This window comes from Jaculus jaculus, chromosome 21, assembly GCF_020740685.1.
Source record: "Jaculus jaculus isolate mJacJac1 chromosome 21, mJacJac1.mat.Y.cur, whole genome shotgun sequence".
NCBI classification, from domain to species: Eukaryota; Metazoa; Chordata; class Mammalia; order Rodentia; family Dipodidae; genus Jaculus; species Jaculus jaculus.
The window spans coordinates 5,564,843-5,588,739 of NC_059122.1; the positions used below are offsets into that span (position 1 = coordinate 5,564,843).

Genomic DNA, 23,897 nt, shown 5'->3' on the forward strand with positions numbered 1-23,897 from the left:
TCTCACTCTAGCTCAGGCTGACCTGGAATTCACTATGTAGTCTCAGGGTGGCCTTGAACTCATGGCAATTGTCCTACCTGTGCCTTCCAAGTGCTGGGATTAAAGGCGTGCACCACCATGCCCGGTTCTTTCTCAAAAAAAAAAGTTAAAGCTTACTTCTCTTCTTTTACCTAGCCTCACTAGGATAGGTACTGTGAGTGCAAGGTAAACTTTCCAATTCGATTCCCACTTCCTAGCCTTCCCACCCAGCAGGGGTTCTCAGAGCTGGGTCACACTGGTCGAACCATACTGTGTGGGAGCCTCAGAAAAAGACACCCCAGGTGAGTCAGACTCAGGGACCACTGCACAAGGCTCATCTTTCAGAGCTAAAGTTGACCTTTGGTGGGCTGGAGAGATGGCTTAGTGGTTAAAGTGCTTGCCAGCATAGCCTAAGGACTCATGTTCAAATCTCCAGGTCCCACATAGCCAGATGCACAGTGACACAAGTGAGCAATGTTACACATGCTTACAAAGGGGCGCGTGCATCTGGAGTCTTGTTTGCAGTGGCTGAAAGCCCTGGTGCCCCATTCTCTCTCTCAAAATAAATTTCAAGAAAAGTTGACCTCTGTGAAAGATTTGTGTGTCTCTCTGCCTCTTCCTCTTTCTCAAACAAATAAATAAAATATATTTTTCAAAAAAGGGGGGGGGCTGGAGAAATGGCTTAGCGGTTAAGCACTTGCCTGTGAAGCCTAAGGACCCCAGTTCGAGACTCGGTTCCCCAGGTCCCACGTTAGCCAGATGCTCAAGGGGGCGCACGCGTCTGGAGTTCGTTTGCAGTGGCTGGGAGCCCTGGCACGTCCATTCTGTCTCTCTCTTTCAGCCTCTTTCTCTCTCTGTCTGTCACTCTCAAATAAATAAATAAAAATTTAAGCTGGGCGTGGTGGTGCATGCCTTTAATCCCAGCACTCGGGAGGCAGAGGTAGGAGGATCACCGTGAGTTCGAGGCCACCCTGAGACTCCATAGTGAATTCCAGTTCAGCCTGGGCTAGAGTGAGACCCTATCTCGAAAAATCAAAAAAAAAAAATTTTTTTTAAATAATTTTTTTAAATTTTTTATTTATTTATTTGAGAGTGACAGACACAGAGAGAAAGACAGATAGAGGGAGAGAGAGAGAATGGGCGCGCCAGGGCTTCCAGCCTCTGCAAACGAACTCCAGACACGTGCGCCCCCTTGTGCATCTGGCTAACGTGGGACCTGGGGAACCGAGCCTCGAACTGGGGTCCTTAGGCTTCACAGGCAAGCGCTTAACCGCTAAGCCATCTCTCCAGCCCTTAAATAATTTTTAAAAAAGGCCGGGGTGGGGTTGCTGGAGAGATGGCTTAGCCGTTAAGGTGTTTGCCTGCAAATCCAAAGGATCCTGGTTCGACTCTCTTAAGACCCACATAAGCCAGATGCACACGGATCTGGAGTTCGTTTGCAGTGGCTGGAGGCCCTGATGCGCCCATTCTCTCTCTCAAATGATTGAAAAATATTTACAAAAAAATGGGAGGAGGAAAGCCAGGCATGGTGGTGCACGCCTTTAATCCCAGCACTCGGGAGGCAGAGGTAAGAGGATTGCTGTGAGTTCAAGGCTACCCTGAGACTCCATAGTGAATTCCAGGTCAGTCTGGGCCAGAGTGAGACCCTACCTCGAAAAAAAAAAAAAAATGGGCGGAGGATTTATGTCTTTACAAGCAGTTCAAGGTTGAGTGGGCCAAGAACAATCATAGCCATAGTAAGAGAAGACTGCTTTAGTTCTAGCCATCCAGAGAACGGGTCTTGAGACCATGTTGAGATGGTACCATTTCAGGAGCCTGGAGACTGTACCAGGCTGTAAACTGGGCCATCAGTCTTTGATTCTTGTTCCCAGTCTTTAAATCATTCCTGTTCTCCCTGAAAAAACCTCAGTAGCAGAATGTACAGTAGACGTGGTCAGAAGGAAAGAAACCACTGGAGCCAGCCAGGCCAAATGAGCCAAGGGGTGCAGTAGTGGCACATCAGTTATGGGGGAGACCAACTGCTTTCTAACTGGGCTGGAGGCCCGCTTCACAGGACAGGAACGTGGCTGAAACTGAAAACCTGGTCAGAACCCTATGGCTTACTGGGCGTGGTGGGTGCGCGCCTTTAATCCCAGCACTTGGGAGGCAGAGGTAGGAGGATCACCATGAGTTCGAGGCCACCCTGAGACTACAGAGTGAATTCCGGGTCAGCCTGGGCTAGTGTGAGACCCTATCTCAAAAACACAAAACAAAACAAAAAACACCTATGGCTTGGGTGGAGATAAACCATGGTGGACACTGCAAGCCTTAAGCTGGGCCAGCCAGACCCAATGAGCCAACAGATGTAATAGTGGCACATCTGTCATGGGGGAAGTCAACTGCTCTATAATTGGACTGGAGGCCTGCTCCACAGGAGGGAACGCATGCCTGATACTAAAAACCTATGACGAGAGGTCATGAGTCCTAAGGGGTGTAACGTCTGCAGGTGTCTGGCTAAAAGCATATATTATGCTCACATAACTGCCTAGTAAGCACTTCCTAATGTCCATACCCATATATACTCTCACTTTTGGTTAGAAAAGCTTCACTTTTCAGATGGTGGTGACCTCTGGGATGAATCAAAAAGCACCATAGTGCTGAGAAGAAGTGACAGAGGAGTGCTCACCACTGAGACATCTCTATCACACCCTCCAAGGGCCAGGATCCATTGCAGAAGATCTGGTAGAAAGAGCCAGAAAAAGGGGAGGACATCTTACAGTGCCCTCTTCCAGACACAAAATTGCCTGGATATTGCCTGGATATCTATGACTCTGAGAGTGGCAGAGAGAGAGAAAGAGGCAGAGAGAGAGAGAGAGAGAATGGGCACAGCCACTGCAAACGAACTCCAGACACGTGCACCCCCTTGTGCATCTGGCTAACATGGGTACAGGGGACTTGGGCCTCGAACCGGGGTCCTTAGGCTTCACAGGGAAGCGCTTAACTGCTAAGCCTTCTTTTCAAGGTGGTGTCTCACTCTAGCCCAGGCCGACCTGGAACTCACTCTGTAGTCTCAGGGTGGCCTTGAACTCACAGCAGTCCTCCTACCTCTGCCTTCCAAGTGCTGGGATAAAAGGCATCCACTACCGCAATGTTTAAAAATTCATTTGTGTGTGTCTGCATCAGGATCTGATAGTGCTGCAAATGAACTTCGGATGGTTCCCCAACACCCACATAAAAATGCTGGGCATGTGTGTTTGTAATCCCAGCGTTCCTACAGCTAGATAGGAGGCAGAAGCTTATGGGCTAGTTGGGCTGGTTACCACAGTAGTGAGCAAGAGACTTTGCCCCAAACAAGCTACAAGATGAGGAGGGACATGTGAAATTGTCCTCTGATTTCTACATACATCTCATAGAACATATGATCTCTCACTCTCTCTCTCTCTCTCTGTCACACACATACACACAAAGAATTTGGGCAAACCGAAGAATATTGGACTTAAATAAGGGAGTCAGTGGATGGGCTTATAAATGCTTGGTACCTGGCTGGTGGCAATTTGGGAACTGAAACTTTGCTGGAGGAGGTGTGTTTCTGGGGGTGAGCTTACGGTGAGACAGCCAGCTTGGCTCAGTCTCCTGCTGTGGCAGAGGTGATGTCCAGCCTCCGTTCATGCCACACTTCCCTGTGCCATCACGAATCTTACCCTCAAGACAGTCAGTTAAAATAAATCCTTTGCAGCTGGGCGTGGTGGCACACGCCTTTAATCCCAACACTTGGGAGGCCAAGGTAGGAGGATCACCGTGAGTTCGAGGCCACCCTGAGACTCCATAGTGGATTCCAGGTCAGCCTGGACTAGAGTGAGACCCTACCTCAAAATAAATAAATAAATCCTTTGGGCTGGAGAGATGGCTTAGCAGTTAAGGCACTTAACCTGTGAAGCCTAAGGACCCAATTTCTACTCTCCAGATCCCACGTCCACCAGACGCAAGGGCACTAAGTTGCAGCCTGAGAGACAGAGAGAGAGAAAGAGAGAGAGAGAGAGAGAGAGAGAGAGAGAGAGCAGTAGAGATAACCAGTAATACAGGACGAAGGACTCTAAAGCAAGAGTATTGTAAGAAAAGAGGAGCTAAACAATGTTAAGAACTCCTAGATCAAGGATGAGAAGTATAGATATAATTTACAAGATTTATGGTAGAGGAAGTCCTTATGACCTTTCTTTGGTTTTTGTATATTTATTTATTTGAGAGAGAGAGAATGGGCGCACCAGAGCCTCCAGCCACTGCAAACGAACTGCAGACACATGCGCCACCTTGTGCAGCTGGCTAACGTGGGTCCTGAGGAATCGAACCTGGGTCCTTCGGCTTTGCCCGCAAGCACCTTATCCGCTAAGCCATCTCTCCAGCCCCTTGTGACCTTTCTAAAGCTGTGTCATTGGCTTTGGAATCAGCGACAGGGCAGAAGTTTGGGGATGTAGTTCTAAACTCATTGTGGAAGCAGAGTTATCGAAGCCACACCGAAAATAAAACCAGAAAAAGTGAATACTCAAAGACAAGCAAGAGCCAGCCAGGCCCAGGCAAAAAAGAAATCCAGGGCCAGGTGTGGCGGCAGGCGCCTTTAATCCCAGCACCCGAGAGGCTGAGATAGGTAGGTAGGATCACTGTGAGTTCGAGGCCAGCCTGAGACTACACAGAAAAAGAAGTCCAGGTGGAAAATGCTACGTGTCCACTGCTCTGCAGAACGGTGGCTTTGGACGTTTACTTGACCAGTTTTCCTCATTGTATGAGCCAGGGACGGATATGGTGACAGCCTGCATATTCCAGGTTGATGGCCAAGGTGTAAAACATCCGGTGGACTTAGAGAATTGGTCAGTACAGTTCACCCCACCCCTCATTCAAGCATTACAAGGAAACAGTATTTAACAGATTTTTAAAAAATGAATTTAATCTCTCTAAAAACAGGGTACTGATTTTTTTTTTTTTTTTTTTTTTTTTTACAAATGTCCACATTTGGTTTTCAGTTCAGGATGACGTCAATGCAGTTAGTGAGATGTAGCATGCCTCCCCAGTTCCTGTCTCGCAAGAGAAGCCAGAATGCCGAGGCACTGAGGACAGAAGCTAATTAACAGAACTCGGTTAGTGTGACCCAACGCTCTAACATGCCTCACTATTACATCAAATATGGTAATTTGGAGACAAGGTGGGAAAAACGAGAAAATCCATTTGGATAATGTGATGTTACAAACCAGTATTTTACCTGCCCCCTCCCCTCCCCGCCAATTAACAGCATGTATAGAACAAAATTTTAAAAGCCAACAGCTGGTAGTTTTATTTTGTAGTTTTTGTAAAAAAAGGAAAAAAAAAAGTATCAAAACCTCATCTTTAAATATATATATATTTATATTTATATTTATACAGGTGGCTTTTAAAAATTAAATTTATATAGCAAAGTGTTTGCAAATGCAATTTCTGCTGTTTTTTTTTTTTTCTTTTTGGCTACACACATGGTGCATAGCCTCCTTCCGTTTCTATGAACCGAAAATTTGGAGCCGTTATTTCCTCCACCTTCTAAATTCTTCATATCCCCCCACCCAAAACTCCCAATACCCTAAAAATATAGTGTAGAAGATTCTGATGCTGGGTCCTCATGCATTTATGGGAAGAGAAATGATTTACGGTGAACCTCTGAACTGCTAACTCGCTGATGTTTGTGTCAAATGGTGAGCCGGAGCCTTGGGGAGGTGTTTTACGTTGTGTGGGATGAAAATGGCCTTCTCCCCACTCCCATGAATGCCTGTACAGTGCCTGGGATTCCCAGTCTTCCTTCTTGGTTGAGAACACAAGACATGCTTCTGTGACAACCCCACTGCCCTTCTATGAGCCTTTGCCAACCATATGGACAATCTGTGACTCAGACCGATGGAGAAACAGTGAGCATTTCCCTGTGGCCACCAGAAAGCCCAAGGCTGAATGACTTGAGTCATGTCTTCAAAGGGCTGGCAACAATACCCCCTCCGAGTTTCTCACGATGCCTCCTTGTAGGCAGTAAGTGACCAAAGAAATGTCTGCTGAAATACATCAGAAATTAAAGGACTTTATATAAAGTGCTCATGTTGAATCTATCTTTCCATCCACTTCCATTTCTTCTTGCCAAGTTTCCTTGAGTCTTGAACTCCTGCGGGTTCATGGTTCTGTGTTTTAGCTGTTTCTCCTCTGCCTGAAACAGTTTCCTTTTAAAAACATAGCTTCAGGTCACTTCTATGATGATGTCTTTTTTTTTTTTTTTTTTAATCTCCTCAAGTGAAATGACCATCTTTTCTTGTGCATTGACAGTGCTTGAATTTTTTTTTTTAATCCACATGTATCTTCTACTGCTGTGAGCTATGCAAGAATAAAAACCATTTGATTGGTTTTGATATGTGCAGTGCCTTGGCACACAGTTGTCAAGGTAGTGAGTCATCATCTGGGGGAAGGAGCAAACAGAGAGCCAAGGAAGGGCTCAGTAGTGTTTATTTACATCTCATCTTGTCATGTTATCTGTTTCTGGTTGTTAGAGGTTATTCTGGTCTGTTTTCTACGTGATCACGTGACGAAGAGTAAACAGTTTTCGCTCCTGGTTTCTGGAAAGCCATCTCTGGCAGGGCCTGGATCAGTTCCCCTAGAAAGATGGCTACTGAAGGAGGCAGTACAAAGTCAAAGTGGGGAATGAAGGGGAAGGAAAGGACCAAGGCTGTCTTCTCAAAAACAAATGATTGGGCCGGAGAGGTGGCTCAGCGGTTAAGGCGCTCACCTGCGAAGCCCGAGGACCCACGTTCGACTCTCCGGATCCCACATGAGCCAGACGCACAGAGGCGAGGCGAGCGCAAGGCCGCACACGCCCACTAGGTGGCACAAGCGTCTGGAGTGAGACGGCCGTGGCCGAGGCCCGGACATGCCAATTCCCTCTCTCTCTTTAAAAAAAAAAAAAAGACAGAAAATTATTGCTGGTGAATTTTCTACCTTCTTGGTCCTTCCCTCATAGTGCAATGGATTTGTAATGTTACTGGCTGTAGATACATATGCACAGGGGCAAAAGGCAGAAAATTATTTTAACTACGCCTCAAAACAAGACAACAGAAAGACTCCAAAAAAAAATAGGAGGAAGGCGGCTCTAATGCCTCCTGTGGCCTTCGTTGCTATTCATGTTATTTCTCAGATTTGTTTCTGGTAGGTTGCTCCTGGCAGCATCTCCTCATTCAAACGTCACTTGTAGCATCTTCAGGAAATATACACGTTGGAAAGTTGTGAATTTCACCATATCGGAGAGCCCAGGCTGTACGTCCCAAACTTACTCTCCGCCCCCCTCCAAAGCCCAGATGTAACTGGAAGTTGAGAAACCATGCATTGACTATTATTTTTTTGGTTCCCCCCACCACCTCCGCCGAGGAAATTCACTTTCTTTGGAGGCAGATGAGAGCAAAGCCCACTTGTTTCGGGCCGAGATCAGCGCCGTTCACTGCCACTGTTTTTTAATTCAGTCCCTATTCTTGAGTGGACAGTAGTGAGGAAGGTCTGCCCCGTTCCTAAGACTGCCTGGGGTGTGCTCTTGCGACGGATGCCTCGGGGGCCATCGGTGCACGTATACCAGAAACAAGTTGTCCAACCTAATGCCCAAGTCTGGTATACGTTGCTTTCTTAGCGGTCAGCAGCATAGTGACGTGCAGGGCACCAGCTCCTAGGAGCAGGATGACAGAATTCCAGGTGGCCCGTATGAAAACTCACTGGCTTCACTCTGCTGGGAGGAAGCTGCAGTGTGAAAATTGACATTTGCTTAAGGGTATCACGTTCCATGGAAGTCAAGGTTAGGTCCATGCCTTCTCCTCCTATTTAAGGGAGTGACATGGTGGGACAGCAGAATTTAGGGGACTGAATTCTTCTGGGGTTCTATGATTAAGTTTCCAATGGTAGAGCCTACAGAGAGAAAATAGCATTTCTCCCCGCCTCCCCCAAGGCCCAGGAAAAGTAAGGTGACCCTAATGCCAAAAAAAAAAATAAAAGTAAATCTGTACATATACCCAGAATTTTTCCTTTTATTTACAAAGCAGTAAACCAAAGCCCTGTGCAAACATGTATCTAATATTCTGTATTAGTATGCTGTTTCCCCTCGAAAAACAAACAAATAAACAACAACAAAAAAGTGAGGCAGGGGCTGGAGAGATGGCTTAGCGGTTAAGCGCTTGCCTGTGAAGCCTAAGGACCCCGGTTCGAGGCTCGGTTCCCCAGGTCCCACGTTAGCCAGATGCACAAGGGGGCGCACACATCTGGAGTTCGTTTGCAGAGGCTGGAAGCCCTGGCGCGCCCATTCTCTCTCTCCCTCTATCTGTCTTTCTCTCTGTGTCTGTCACTCTCAAATAAATTAAAAAAAAACGTGAGGCAGTAGAAGAAACAGAGATGTATTCAAACATACTTCAAAACCCTTATCCTATCGGGTTTGGACTGCCTGAGCCAGCGTCACTGTAGGAAACTTGGGCCAGTCTGGAAACGTCCCCACGCTTGGTACTCTACATAAAGATGGCATTTCAGGAGGTTTAGAAACCTACTGACTTTGACCCCATCGCCGTTACTCAAAGAACCAAACTTCAAGGGGGCAATGTCTGACATGGTATGCCATGTGTACAATGACCTCAGCCACAAACATGAAGGCCCTAAAGAGCTTTCTCCTGGCTTGGAGGGAGTGGGGGGGTCTCTCAGAATCAGCCAGAAGTGAAAAGATGTGCCTGTTCCCCACTACATGTTTGCACAAGCTACAGCAACTGCTTTCTGAGCAAAAGCGCTCAAAGGCGCCTCTGAAATGCGATGCCCCCCCACTTTGACCGGTCTTTCAAATACACTTGTACAAGTATGCCTGTCTTCCGACAGATTTTCCTTACACACACACACACACACACACACACACACACGGAGTCTGTACTGGGCCTCTCATACCCCAAATAAATAACTTTCACTTCTCTAAATGACTTACAGAGCTAACCTTAAGTTTTGAAATATGTTAATAAATAATCTACGTGAGGGAGGGAGTTGAAGCGCTCTTTCTTTTTATACTTATGTTGATGGATAGCCACAAAGTATAAATCATTTTATTTACAAAAACCCAAAATCCTCAAACCTTTAAAAAAAAAAAAACCCCAAAACCACCACCACCAACAAAAAAAAAAACCCACCCCCAAATCCAACTGAGTCCAACATCCTGTGTGAATATAGTATTTAAGTGGTGAGTAAGATTTGTACCATTGGCCCCATTTGGTTAATGCACATTACATTAGTCACTCCGCGGTAGCCGTTCCATGAATCCATGGGTAGTGCAACCAGTTAAAAAAGTGTATAAAACATTATACATATAAAAACACTCGCATCCTTTGGATGTCTGCAGCTCATCATAACTTTGTGGTTATCTTTCTGCAACATAAATTAAAAAAAAAAAAAAAAGTCACGCACGCGCACACACCTCGCACGCACTCCTTCACGCAGACCCACGCATAGAAACCCATTCGTGCGGTCACACAGCCGGGAGACTCAGGACTGAACTCCACGCGGCACGGAGGGGGAGAGGTCCCATCTTCAGGGCAGTCCATTGTCTTCCAGACTTAATGCCACACGCTGGAGGGAACAGACCAAAGAAACCAGCATTAGATGCATGACATCGCCTCAACCCCAAGCCCACAATCATGTCACAGGGATAACCTCACTGGATCTTCAAGCTGCCAAGGACAAGATTTATCACATTTAGAGATGACAAGAGCGACTCAATTGCATCGTGTTTGCTCTGGATCACGCAGCAAGCCCACGTCTACGTAAACATAGAGCTGTCGCTTCCCTCCCGCCCCCCATAATTCTGTTTGTCTTTTTTTTTTTTTTTAATATATAAAGAAGGGCAGCAGAAATCTAGACTCCCTCCCTCCCCCTAGGATTTCAGGCTGCTTGAATTCAAGAAGGTTAGCACCGTCAAAAGTTAAAACAGCGCTGGAGAGAGGTTTAGGGCATTTGCCTGCAAAGCCAAAGGACCCCCGGTTCGATTCCCCAGGACTCGCGTAAGCCAGATGCACGATTCTCGGCCATTCTCTCCCTCTCTCTCTCTCCCCCCCTCTCTGTCTGCCTTTTTCGCTCTCTCAAATAAATAAATAAAAATAAAGTTAAAACAAGCCAGGCGTGGTGGCACGCGCCTTTCACCCCAGCACTCGGTAGGCAGAGGTAGGAGGATCGCCGTGAGTTCGAGGCCACCCTGAGACTCCATAGTGAATTCCAGGTCAGCCTGGGCTAGAGTGAGACCCTACCTCGGAAAAATAAAAATATAGTTAAAACATGGGCTATTAGCTACTTGCCTCCAGGATACAAATGACAATGAGGCGGGTACCATGCTATATCCCTCCCAACAGAGGCAATGTATACTTGACTCACTCACGGATAACCACGGGATGGTGAACCTGTAAAGCTCTGAGCTAGTCTGTTCCCTTGTGGACAGTGGGTTCAATCCCTCCCCGCCCCCCCACTCCCTCCGGCGCCCCATATGGATGTGAAAGCTGTTTCTAACTGCTCATTTTCCTGGCTCTGTCCAGACAAGGATGTCTACACAGGAAAGCTCTTTGAAACAGTGCTTGACTTCTCTTCTTCTCCAGGACACTCATTTATCTTGTCTGCCATTCTTCCATTTCCTGGGCACCTTCCTTTGGACGGACCCAAGCTCCACTGCTTTTCCCAAAGCCACCAGGGCGAGTTACGCGCCACCTCTCCAAGCCTTCATTTCATCATCTGTCAAATGAGGTTAAGCCTACCCCACAGAGTCGATGGGGAACCAAATGAAATAATACACATAGAGGTTTTTCGTTTCGTTTTGTTTCTGTTTTTGTTTTTCGAGGTAGGGTCTCACTCTAGTCCAGGCTGACCTGGAAAATCACTATGTAATGTCAGGGTGGCCTCGAACTCACGGTGATCCCCTACCTCTGTCTCCCAATTGCTAGGATTGAAGGCGTGCGCCCCCACACCTGGCTTTCCCATAGAGTTTTCAATATGGCACCTAACAAGTATGGAACTTGGTGTATTCTAGATCTGTCTAATCAGCATAAAATGAAGTATTTTCAGGCTGGAGAGATAGCTTCACGGTTAAGGTGTTTGCCTGTGAAGCCAAAGGACCCAGGTTCGATTCCCCAGGACCTGCGTAAGCCAGATGCACAAGGTGGTGCATGCGTCTGGAGTTCGTTGGCAGAGGCTGAAGTCCCTGGCGCGCCCATTCTCTCTCTCTCTCAATCTCCCTCTTTCTATCTCTCAAATTAATCAAATAAAAATTTTAAAAAATTAACTATTTTCCATATTTGCACATTCTAGATGATACAAAGAAACTCCACAGCTTTTTAAGTCTTTTCTGGGTTATTTTAGTTTTCCACACTCCACCAACACTGATATTAGGAGACTCTCTTATTCTTTTTTGTTGTTGTTGTTGTTTTTGAGGTAGGGTCTCGCTCTAGCCCAGGCTGACCTGGAATTCACTGTGGAGTCTCAGGGTGGCCTCGAACTCACGGCGATCCTCCTACCTCTGCCTCCCGAGTGCTGGGGTTAAAGGCGTGCGCCACCACGGCCCAGCCTGAGACTATCTCATTCTATCTTGACCTAGAGTCTGACTTTCTCCAAGGCCTATTGCTAGGGGCGCCCCCTCCCCCCAGCTACAAAAACCACCTGTGCCAGGCACTTGTGCAGATTCAATGAGACAGACAAACTCGAAACACCGAGGATGTCTGGCACATAGTAAGCTCCAGTGGGCTACCAACTTCCTCACCCCATTATTTTGTTTCTCTGACAACAGCTGTGGTTCCTGATGAGAAATCCAGTCATGGGTCAGGAGTAATTCCCCGCCTCACTTGCTTCTCTGGACAATGCCACTTTATACGTGCAGACTGCTTTGGAATTTGCAAGGTCCTGTCTTACATGCGCTGTCTCGCTTGAACTTCCTAATTTGGGCTGGAGAGATGGCGTAGCGGTTAAGCGCTTGCCTGAGAAGCCTAAGGACCCCGGTTCGAGGCTCGGTTCCCCAGGTCCCACGTTAGCCAGATGCACAAGGGGGCGCACGCGTCTGGAGTTCGTTTGCAGAGGCTGGAAGCCCTGGCGCGCCCATTCTCTCTCTCTCCCTCTATCTGCCTTTCTCTCTGTGTCTGTCGCTCTCAAATAAATAAATAAATAAATAAATAAATAAATAAAAAAAGAATGGGCGGTTATAATCCTCACTTCTCCACTCAAAATAAGTAGCCTGAGGGCTGGAGAGATGGCTTAGTGGTTAAGCGCTTGCCTGGGAAGCCTAAGGACCCCGGTTTGAGGCTCGATTTCCCAGGACCCATGTTAGCCAGATGCACAAAGGGGTGCACGTGTCTGGCGTTTGTTTGCAGTGGCTGGAGGCCCAGGCACGCCCATTCTCTCTCTCTCTTTCTGTCTGACTCTCTGTTGCTCTCAAATAAATAAATAAAAATAAACAAACAAACAAACAAAAATAATTAGCTGGGAGTCATCCTCTTGCATGGTGAGTTCTCTGATTTTTTTTTTTTTTTTTTGTTTCAAGGTAGGGTCTCACTGTAGCCCAGGCTGGCCTGGAATTCACTGGATAGTCTCAGGGTGGCCTCGAACTCACGGCGATCCTCCTACCTCTGCCCACACCCCCCTCCCCCGAGTGCTGGGATTAGAGACGTGAGCCACCATGCCTTCTCTGATCTTTAAACATCACTTAAGCAGCCATTTGCTTGGGCTGGGTGTTAAGGATCTTTAAGATCAACGATTACCCTCTCTGCATGCCCTGCGTTCATTACCCACATCTCCCCTCAACGGGCAGTTTACTTCATTGGCCTTTCTGTCTGCCCTGCGTTCAGTCCCCTTCTACCAGATGGCATTTTTCTTGGTCTGGGATTAACCCAAGTTTCCTCTAACCCCGCCCCCCGCCCAAACACCCTTCCAGAACGAGAAAGCCTTCTGTGATTGGCTACTCCTGCCTAGGGTTCAGGCCCTCACCCACCAGCTCCTCGGGCTGTGTGAGTGGCTCTGTACCCTACCTTGCACTTGACGACAGGAACCTCGGAAAGAGGGTTCTTCGGGAGTTGGTGCGGCTGTGACCTCGGTTCCCCCGGCAAGACAAAAAGCTCCTTGAGGGCAGAGGCTGGGTCTTCCAGATCTCTGGTCTCCCCGGGACAGGGCTCTGCCCACAGTGGGCGATCAAAGCTGCCGATTGCCTGACAGGGGGATGAGCTGGATGACCTCTGAGGTCATGCTCAGCCCCCTGATACCTGTTCTAGCCACTTCTTCATGTCCTCGTTCCCCCAATAAAGCAATTGTCTTTGGACCTCCAGGGGCACACACACTTCTTCTGTCTGCAATGCCATCTCCTTTGGCAATTTTCTATTCATTTTTTTGTATGTTTCCGAGGTAGGGTCTCACTCTCGCTCAGGCTGACCCGGAATTCGCTATGGAGTCTCAGGGTGGCCTCAAACTCACGGCGATCCTCCTGCCTCTGCCTCCCCTCCCCTTTAAAGGCATGCGCCACCACGCCCCAGCAGCTATTCATCTTTTAATGACACAGCTCATCAGATACTGTGAGGCATCACATGCCCACCGTCCCCAGGCAGAATGAACAGCTTCCTTGTTGATGCTTCTCGTTCAAATATATATATATATATATATATATATGTGTATATACACATACATATTTATATATATATATATATACATACACACACACACATATATACACACACACACACGTCCCACGTGCCAGGCAGTGTTTCTAGGCCCTGGGAAAAATAGACTTGCTGAAGGCAAGTGGTTGGGAATTAGCAGAGGGTCAAAAACTTCTTTGTACCTGTATATATATATATATATATATATATATATATATATATATATATATATACATACATACATATATATGTATATGTATATATGTGTATATATGTATATGTATATGTGTGTGTGCATATATATATATGTGTGTGTGTGTGTATTTATTTATTAGAAACCAACTATCTGTACTAGGCCCCTGAGAAAAAGGTTAATCCCATCCTACCCTGCCCTTAAGGACCTCACAGTCTAGTGGGTCAGCCACTGAGTAAATGGTGACTGGACTATGGTGATGACCTCAGCAGGATGGAGACAGGCCTAGCGGACAGTGGGTTAAGTAAAGCAAGCCAGGCTTCCTAGGAGAACAGACTCCCATGCTGGAGAGGCGGCTTAGCGGTTAAGGCATTTGCCTGCGAAGCCTAAGGACCCAGGTTCGATTCCCCAGGTCCCACGTTAGCCAGATGCACAAGGGGGCGCATGCATCTGGAGTTTGGCTGCAGTGGCTGGAGGCCCTGGTGTGCCCATTCTCTCCCCCCCCCCCACTGCCTCTTTCTCTCTCTCTCTCAAATAAATCAATAAAAAATAAGAATTTATTTTATTTTTATTTATTATTTTTTTATTATTTTATTTTTTAAAGAACAAACTCCTGGGCTTTCACTTGTGACTTGAAGCACACAGCTGCCTAACCACGTGTTAGCATCTCTAAGTCCCCCACCCAGGAGCAAGTAAGTGCAATTCTTTATGGATTTGAAACACTCGACATCTAATATCGTGCTTTGCAAATAACTGGTGTGCTGTGTTTGCTGGGATGAATGTATTTGAGTTAAACAGTCACAGTTACCCTTTTAGGGCTGAAAGTTCTAAGCATGACTCAGCCGAAAGAAGGCCTGTTATCTGCCACTCAGTAGAGAAAGGGCACTTGGCTTTCTAACTGCCAGGATGAGGCTTCAGGTACAAAGTAGTTTTTGACCCTCTACTAATTCCCAACCACTTGCCTTCAGCAATTCTATTTTTCCCAGGGCCTAGAACACTGCCTGGCACGTGGGAAGTTCTTGATAAGGTTGAAGGAAGGGAAGGAGGGAGAGAGGAAGGGAGGAAATAAAATAAAATAAAAGGGCTGGAGAGATGGCTTAGCGGTTAAGACGCTCGCCTGCAAAGCCTAAGGACCCAGGTTCCACTCTCCAGATCCCACGTGAGCCAGACGCACAAAGGTGAGGCAAGCGCAAGGTTGTGCATGCCCACTAGGTGGCGCAAGGGCCTGGAGTTTGATTGCAGTGGCCGAGGCCCTGGCGTGCCAATTTTCTCTCTCTCTCTCCAAAGCAAAGATAAATAAGTAAAAAGGAAAGACAAGGAAGGTAGGGAGGAAGGGAGGAAACACTTCAGGCAAGGGGCACTTACTGCGGGGTAGACATGGCCGATCTGAGTGGTCCTCCCTATGTGTAGCTCATCCTCTTCCTCCTCCTCCGTTGTCTTTCTGTACACGGGGTTGTCAAAATTCATGCTCTTCGTGTTCTTCCTCTTCCAGTTCCTCCAGATCAGGAACCCACTCAGGCACAGGAGGGTTATCACCGCTGCAGGACAGGACACATTACGCTGGACACTGAGGGGACTCCAGCCCACTGCCCAGGCATCAGCACAGAGCTCGCCGCCACCGCCCCGGCTCCTCCACCCCTTGCTCCCCATGGAATGTCTCTGCACCTTGCTTTCCTTTCTTTTTAATTATTTTTATTATTTTAATTTTATTTGTTTATTTGAGAGCGACAGTCAGAGGGAGAAAGAGGTAGAGAGAGAGAGGAGAGAGAGAGAGAGAGAGGAGAGAGAGAGAGAGAGAGAGAGAGAGAGAGAGAGAGAGAGAGAGGGAGAGAATGGGCGCACCAGGGCTTCCAGCCACTGCAAACGAACTCCAGATGCATGTGCCACCTTGTGCATCTGGCTAACGTGGGTCCTGGGGAATCAAGCCTCAAACCAGGGTCCTTAGGCTTCCCAGGCAAGTGCTTAACCACTAAGTCATCTCTCCAGACCTTTATTTTTATTTGAGACAGGGTGGGACACAGGGAGAGAGAGAGAGAGAGACAATGGACACGCCAGGGGCCTCCAGCCACTGCAAATGAACTCTGGATGCATGCGCCGCCTTGTGTGCCTGGCTTACGTGGGACCTGGAGAATCAAACCTGGGTCCTTGGGCTTCATAGGCAAGCGCCTTAATGGCTAAGCCATCTCTCCAGCCCTGCACGTTGCTTTTCTGATGCTCACAAGCCCTTCGCTATTTTCGGTTTCTTTCAATAACTACTCATCCTTTAGTTCAGCTCCAATATGAAAGCTTCTTCAAGCCCTCTAGTTGGTTACTGCCTCATTCATTCATCCATTCATTCATTCATTCACCTGCCTGTCCCCGAGCCCAGTACTGAGCGGGTGCTCAGTGATGTGTTGAGTGATCAAAGGAGTCTTGCCTTTACTTTTGCTTCCATACTGTGAATTTTCTTTCTTTTTTTTTTTTTCTGGATCCCTGAGACAACCATTCTCTGTCCAAAGTCGAAGGGGAGGGGGGAGGAGCTAGAATTCTATCAGAGGAAGAGCATTGCCAAAAAAAAAAAAAAAAAGATACAGTCAGTGATAATTGATTGCAAAGCTGAGGTGTAGGCTCACACCTATAATCCCAGGGCTCAGGAAGCTGAGGCAGGAGAATTGCTTTGCATTCAGAGCAGGGGCCACATAGTACCTTTGCATATTTTTTTTGAGAATCTGTTATATTCTGTGGCATGTCCTGCCCAGAAGATAAGTTTTTTTTTGTTTTGTTAAAGAATTAGACTTTTTCCAGGCATGGTGGCACACGCCTTTAATCCCAGCACTTGGGAGGCAGAGGTAGGAGGATCGCCGTGAATTCGAGGCCAGCCTGAGACTCCATATTGAATTCCAGGTCAGCCTGGGATAGAGTGAGACCCTACCTCATAAAAACAAAAACAAACACACAAAAACAAAACAAAAAAAAAGAATTGGACTTTTAATCATGAACTATTATTTATTTATTTTTATTTGAAAGAGAAAAGAGAGAGATAGAATGGGTGTGCCAGGGCCTCCAGCCACTGCAAACAAAGTCCAGATGTGTGAGCCCCTTGTGCATCTGGCTAATGTGAGTCTTGGGGAATCGAACTTGGGTCCTCTGTCTTTGCAGGCAAATGCCTTAACCGCTAAGCCATTCCTCCAGCCCTGGGCTAAATTGTAAATTCAGGCCTGTCTGAGCTACAGTGATATCACATCTTTATTTTTATTTATTTATTTAAATATTTTATTTTCATTTATTTATTTGACAGAAAGAAAGAGGGAGAGAGAGAATGGGTGCGCCAGAGCCTCCAGCCACTGCAAACGAGCTCCAGACGCATGCACTGCCTTGTGCATCTGAGTTATGTGGGTTCTGGGGACTTGAACCTGGGTTCTTAGGCTTCACAGGCAAGTGACTTAACTATGAATCCATCATTCCAGTGTCATATCTTATAAAACAACCAAACAAACAAAAGGCATAGCCCCCCAAATAGATATTCAGCAAATGAAATGGAATATGAATGCATATATGATAGTATATCAAAAAGTATAAAATATCTAACAGATCTTAACAAGAAATATGATCTATGAAATTGAAGTAAAGAGCTGGGCATGGAGGAACACACCTTTAATCCAAGCACTCAGGAGGCCGAAGTAGGAGGATCGCCATGCATTTGAGGCCAGCCTGGGACTACAGAGTTGAGTTCTAGATCAACCTGGGCTAGAGGGAGACCCTGTTTTGGAGAAAAAAAAAAAAAAAAAAAAAAAAAAAAAACACTAAAAGGGGAAATAAAATAAAATTGAATTAAAGGCCAAAATGAAGACTGAAATAAAGACAAGGATGTCAGGTTTCTGGATGGGAAATTTCGACATGGTAAAACTATAAATTCTTTTCATATAAGTTTATGTGCCCAAAGCAATTTCAATGAAAGTCCAGCAAACTTTTATAGGATTGACAGACACTCTAAAAGAGAAACCAGATAAAAATAGCTGACCAAATATTGCGAGCTTAACAATACAAAGTGCCGCTAGTTTATGGGAATAGACATAACTGGTGGAAGAAAATATACAGGCCAGTATATATTCAAGTCAGAAGGATGGATCATTCAGTAATGGTTCTGGAGAATCTAGGCAGGTTTGCATTAAAAAAAAAAAAAAAAAAAAAAAAGATTCCAGGTCAGCCTGGGCTAAAGTGAGACCATGCCTGAAAAAAGCAAAAAAAAAAGAGTCTTGGCCAGGCGTGGTGGTGCACGCCTCTAAAGGCAGATGTAGGAGGATTGCCATGAGTTCGAGGCCACCCTGAGACTACATAGTGAATTCCAGGTCAGCCTGGGCTAGAGCGAGACCCTACCTCTGAAAACCAAAAAGAAAAAGATCTTTCTGGTGGAAAGATTGTCAGAGCCACACATTGGGACATTATGCACAGTGACTTTGCCTCTTCCCCATAACTGATGGCTAACCCCACAATGAACAACCCACATTCCCTAATGAGGAGGGTCCCTGTGGACGGGGGGAGGAGAGGGAGGAGGCTCATGATGGTACCAACATGCCTGTATACACAGTGTGTACATAACTAATAAAATAAAATGCATTTGAGAACTTTGGAGGGAAAAAGAAAAAAGAAAGAGTAGAGAGTCAACTGTCTACCATAAGATGAGTCACCTCCACTTCTGTCCAGGCCTAGAAGCCACTGTAGAGGAAGTGGTGACCCAAATACTGCTGCCACAGCTAGTTTGAAAACCAGTTCCAGGGGAGATGGTGACTGACGCTGTGGCCACTCACACGTCATCAAAGCAGAGATCCAGCCGGGCGTGGTGGCGCACGCCTTTAATCCCAGCACTCGGGGAGGCAGAGGTAGGAGGGTCGCCGAGAGTTTGAGGCCACCCTGAGACTACAGAGTGAATTCCAGGTCATCCGTGCGGCAAGGCAGTGAGAACGGAGATGAACCACCATTCACGCTTCAGCCAGGACCCAGGTGGAACCAGAGGAGCCAGTGGGACGAGCAAGAGCGCTGCTCCCACCATGAGCCTGACAACCTGCACCAGGGTGATGCAGACTGACACTGAGGAGACTCAAAATGCACCAGAGCAGAAATCCAGAAGCTGCTGAGAGCTCAGCACTAAAGTAGACTTAAAGCACGCCCACCACGGTGCAGGGAATTTTCAGGAAGACCGGCGGGGGGGGGGGGTATTTGTAAGAGCCACAGAGTGGAGGCATTGCCCGCAACCCCACCTCTCACCTTACAAAATGGCTGTCTGTTGCTCTCACAGCTCATAATGCACAAGCCCATGCTGAACGCCGGCAAAGCCCTCAGCGGAATGGGGGCAGGGAGGAGAGAGATGATGGCACCCACCCATGATGTAGCCATACAAAGTTACTATTTAATTTAACACACACACACACACACACACACACACACACACACACACACACACAAAGCAGGACTGGAGGGATGGCTAAGCTGTAAAGGCACTTGGCTGCAAAGCCAAAGGACCCAGGTTCGATTCCCCAGGACCCATGTAAGCCAGAGGCACTAGGTGGAGCATGCATCTGGAGTTCATTTGCAGCGGCTGAAAGCCTTGCATGCCCATTCTCTGCCTTTTCCTCTCTCTCTCCATCAAGTAAATAGAATAAAATTTTAAAAAATAGCCAGGTGTGGTGGTGCACGTCTTTAATCCCAGCACTCGGGAGGCAGAGGTAGGAGGATCGCTGAGAGTTCGAGGCCACCCTGAGACTCCACAGTGAATTCCTGGTCAGCCTGAGCTAGAGTGAGACCCTACCTCAGAAAACCAAAAAGCAAACAAATAAGGGCTAGAGAGATGGCTTAGCATTTAAGGCAGTTGCCTGCAAAGCCAATGACCCAGGTTCGATTCCCCAGTACCCATGTAACCCAGATACACAAGGTGGCGCATGCTTGTGGAGTTTGTTTGCAATGGCTGGAGGCCTTGACACACCCGTTCTTTAAAAAAAAAAAAAACATAAAAAGGGAACCAGAGACTATGGAGAAAGCAACCCTAAATCAGATCCCTATCTTGCCGCCTAACACTCAGTGCAGAAGGGATAGGAAGATTATAAGAGCCCCAGGGTGTGTGGGAATAGCCTAAGGCACCATATCTGTGCCCCCCACCCCACTGACTGAGGTCTCATGGTCCCCAAAATGCATACCAGCAACCACATTGAAGAGGACCCTCAGCACTACAAGGGTGGGGGGAGAATCAAGGAGTCTAAGAGTACAACCATTTATAAAAAAATAAATAATTCCAAATAATTTAAACCAGAAGTAAAAAAAAAAAAAAAAAAAAGGTATTTTTATTTTAATAATACAAAATGACCCAAGCCTGCCTAAGCAGGGCAGAAAACTCAAGACTTCATTAAACAAAAGATGAGCAGATCTGCTACTTAAGAAATTTAAATATATGCGTGGCAAAGGAGACTGTGAATAAATTTAAAATTAAGTGTCAGACGGGAAGAAAGTATTTGTCACATATATTCATTCTCAAATGTTTAATAGTCGTCATGCATGAGCGTCACCACACATGAAATAACCCAGAGAAAAATGAGGGCTGCAGAGACGGCTTACGGGTCAGGGCGCTCGTCCTACAAAGCCTGAGAACTCATGTTTGGATCTCCGGGGCCTGGATGGTGACCTAGAGCAGATCCTGAAGAGTCCTGCGCGGCGGGCAAGAAACCAAACTAAAGGCGGCCAGCACAGAGCAGTCAACCTTCTTCCTTTTTTTTTTTTTTTTTTTTTTTTAATTTTTATTTATTTATTTGAGAGCGACAGACACAGAGAGAAAGACAGATAGGGGGAGAGAGAGAGAATGGGCGCGCCAGGGCTTCCAGCCTCTGCAGACGAACTCCAGACGCGTGCGCCCCCTTGTGCATCTGGCTAACGTGGGACCTGGGGAACCGAGCCTCGAACCGGGGTCCTTAGGCTTCACAGGCAAGCGCTTAACCGCTAAGCCATCTCTCCAGCCCAACCTTATTCCTTTCTGGTGCCTTTTTTTTTTAGTGCCAGCGACCTTAGTCCACACTCACCTATAGGTACGATGATCCCAATGACAGCCGCCGTCACCGTTGAGCCCATTTTGTTCCCTTCATTCCCATCTGCAAAACACAAACATTTACAGGGCAACTTCCATACTGTGGGTTAGCCTCAAGCCATCAAAACTATCCAGCGGCTGTTTGTTTATTTCTTTTTGATTTATTTAGTTATTTGAGAGCCTCCAGCCACTGCAAATGAGCTCCAGACGCCTGTGTCACCTTGTGCATCTGGCTTATGTGGGTCCTGGGGAATCGAACCTGGGCCCTTTGGCTTTGCAGGCAAGCACCTTAACCACTAGGCCATCTCTCTAGGCCTAACTTTGTTTCTTTTTCTTTGTGAGGCAAAGCCCAACAAACTGGCCTATTTTTTTGTTTTTGTTTTTGTTTTTGTTTTTTGAGGTAGGGTCTCACTCTGGTCCAGGCTGACCTGGAATTAACTATGTAGTCTCAGGGTGGCCTTGAACTCATGGTGATCCTCCTACCTCTGCCTCCCTAGTGCTGGGATTAAAGGCGTGCGCCACCACGCCCAGCAGACTGGCCTATTTTTTAAAAAAAATTTATTTATTTAAAGCGACAGACAGAGAGAAAGAGGCAGAGAGAGAGAGAGAGAGAATGGGCACACCAGGGCCTCCAGCCATGCAAATGAACTCCAGATGCGTGCGCCCCCTTGTGCATCTGGCTAACGTGGGACCTGGGGAACCGAGCCTCGAACCGGGGTCCTTAGGCTTCACAGGCAAGCGCTTAACCGCTAAGCCATCTCTCCAGCCCCAATCCGGCCTATTAGGAGAGTGAGAGCAAGAGCCAGAGAACTGGCACTCCAGCGCCTTCAGCCACTGTAATCGAACTCCAGACGTGTGTGCCACGTTGTGCACATGGGTGACTTTGCACACTTGCGTCACCTTGCATGTGTGGCTTGCTTGGGATCTGGAGAGTCAAACATGGGCCCTTGGGCTTCGCTGGCAAGCACCTTAACCGCGAAGCCATCTCTGCAGCCCCAACTTTCTCTTTAAAAAGAAAATAAAATTATTTATTTGATTTCGTGCCAGGGACTCTTGCTGCTGCAAACAAATACCCATCCAGCCTTACATGGGTTGTTGGGGAATCGAACCCACGCTGATAAGCTTTGCAAGCAAGCGCCTTTAACTGCTGAGCCATCTCCCCGGCCCACAGAGGACCACTTTCAGGTTTCAGTCCTTGCTTTGAGCCACGGTGCCTAGCGTTTACCGCTCTATTCCCCAGGCTAGCTGATTGGAGAAGCTTCCGGAAATTCTCCTGCCTCCTGCCTTGCCATGGGCATGTCGGGATTACAGAAGCCCACCATGGCTCCCTGCTTTTTAATCAGGTACTGAGCTTGCCCACCAATCACTTTTTCCAGTGAGTCACCTCCTCAGCCCTCAGCTACAATTTTCAGTGTGATACATGTCTCTGTTGTTTTTTGGGGGGGGGTCTGCCTATCCATCCACATTATCAGCTTGCTTGTCCTAATTACAATATATTTTATTTTATGTATTTATTTGAGAGACCGAGACAGAGCGAGGCAGATAGAGAAAGCAACGGGGAGAGAGAGAGAGAGGGAGAGGGAGGGGTTAAGATGCTTGCCTTTGAAGCTTAGGGACCTAGGTTCAACTTCGCAAAGCTCATACGCCAGATGTATATGGTGGCGCATGCATCTGGAGTTTGTTTTCAGTGGCTAGAGGCCCTGGCATGCCCATGCTCTCTCTCAAATAAATAAATAAATAAACAAACAAACAAATGAAAAGCATTTTCCCCTGGACAGCCTTTGGAGGCATGAAGAGAACCTGTTATCCAGGTTTGCCCCAAGAGAGATGACCGTTCCTTGGCATTGTCCTCAATCCCATCAGTGAAGATTTTTTTTTTTTTTAAGTTTTATTTTTATTTATTTGAGAAAGAGGCGCAGAGAGGGAGAGAGAGAGAGAAAGAGAGAGAATGGGCACGCCAGCGTATCCAGCCACTGCAAAGGAACTCGAGACGCACGCGCCCCCTTGTGCATCTGGTTTACGTGAGTCCTGGGGAATGGAACCTGGGTCCTTTGGCTTTGCAGGCAAGCAAGCGCCCTAAGCACTAATCCATCTCTCCAGCCCCCACCAGTGAAGCTTTCTTTCCAAGGCACCTCAAGCACATCTACCTAGCCAGACAAGCTGGCTCTGCTTACAAAGCGAATTGGAAGCCCGCTGTCCTCTCGCTCCGGGGTGATAGGAACCTAGGAGCCTGTGGAAAGAGGCTCGGCCCCAGAGGAGGGGACCTGGAATTCCCAGATGTCCCACCTCCGCTCCTGATGGAGCTCGGGGTGAGTGTTCAAGCGCCTGGCTTCTGCTGGCAAAACAGGCCCATTCAGAAAGTTGCTGCCAGCTTGTTTGGGTTCTGTGCCATCTGGGCTTGGATAAACAGTAATAGATCATTTATTCTTTTAAATGAACGTCCCCCCCCCCACAACCACCCCCACAACCCGGAGATAACTCAGTTAAAAAGGTATTTGATAGGGCTGGAGAGGTGGCTTAGCGGTTAAGGCGTTTGCCTGCAAAGCCAAAGGACCCTGGTTCGTTTCTCCAGGTCCCACGTAGGCCAGATGCACAAAGGGGCACGCATGTCTGGAGTTCGTTTGCACTGGTTAGAAGCCCTGGAACACCCATTCTCTCTCTCTCTGCCTCTTTTTTTTTCTCAAATAAATAAATAAAATATACTTAAAAAAAAAATCTGAAACAAAAACAAAAGAGAGGGAAGGGCCGGACAGATGGCTTAGCAGTTAAGCGCTTGCCTGTGAAGCCTAAGGACCCCGGTTCGAGGCTCGATTTCCCCAGGACCCACGTGAGCCAGATGCACAAGGGGGCGCACGTATCTGGTGCGCCCATTCTCTCTCCCTCTATCTATCTGTCGCTCTCCAATAAATTAAAAAAAGAAAATGGAAAAGTTCAGAGATGGGCATATTTAGCTCTGGTATGTACAATCTCCCTCTCCAGG

The 23,897-nt window shown here is 47.2% G+C and overlaps 1 protein-coding gene across 12 annotated transcripts in view; it reads right to left on the reverse strand.

Annotated features, from left to right (window-relative positions):
- Positions 1-9,215: 9,215 nt before the first annotated feature.
- Positions 9,216-23,897, reverse strand: part of Lrp8 (LDL receptor related protein 8) — a 109,737-nt gene continuing 95,055 nt past the window's right edge. For 8 of the 12 annotated variants that reach the window (XM_045139305.1, XM_045139302.1, XM_045139304.1 and 5 more), the window contains 4 exons: positions 20,913-20,981; positions 15,235-15,407; positions 13,056-13,232; positions 9,216-9,627 (listed from right to left, as the gene is read on the reverse strand). In XM_045139305.1, coding sequence (XP_044995240.1) covers positions 9,589-9,627; positions 13,056-13,232; positions 15,235-15,407; positions 20,913-20,981 — 458 coding nt within the window. In that variant the 3' untranslated portion in view covers positions 9,216-9,588. The remainder of the gene's footprint in view (positions 9,628-13,055; positions 13,233-15,234; positions 15,408-20,912; positions 20,982-23,897) is intronic. The other 4 variants (XM_045139307.1, XM_045139306.1, XM_045139300.1 and 1 more) reach the window with 1 other exon arrangement.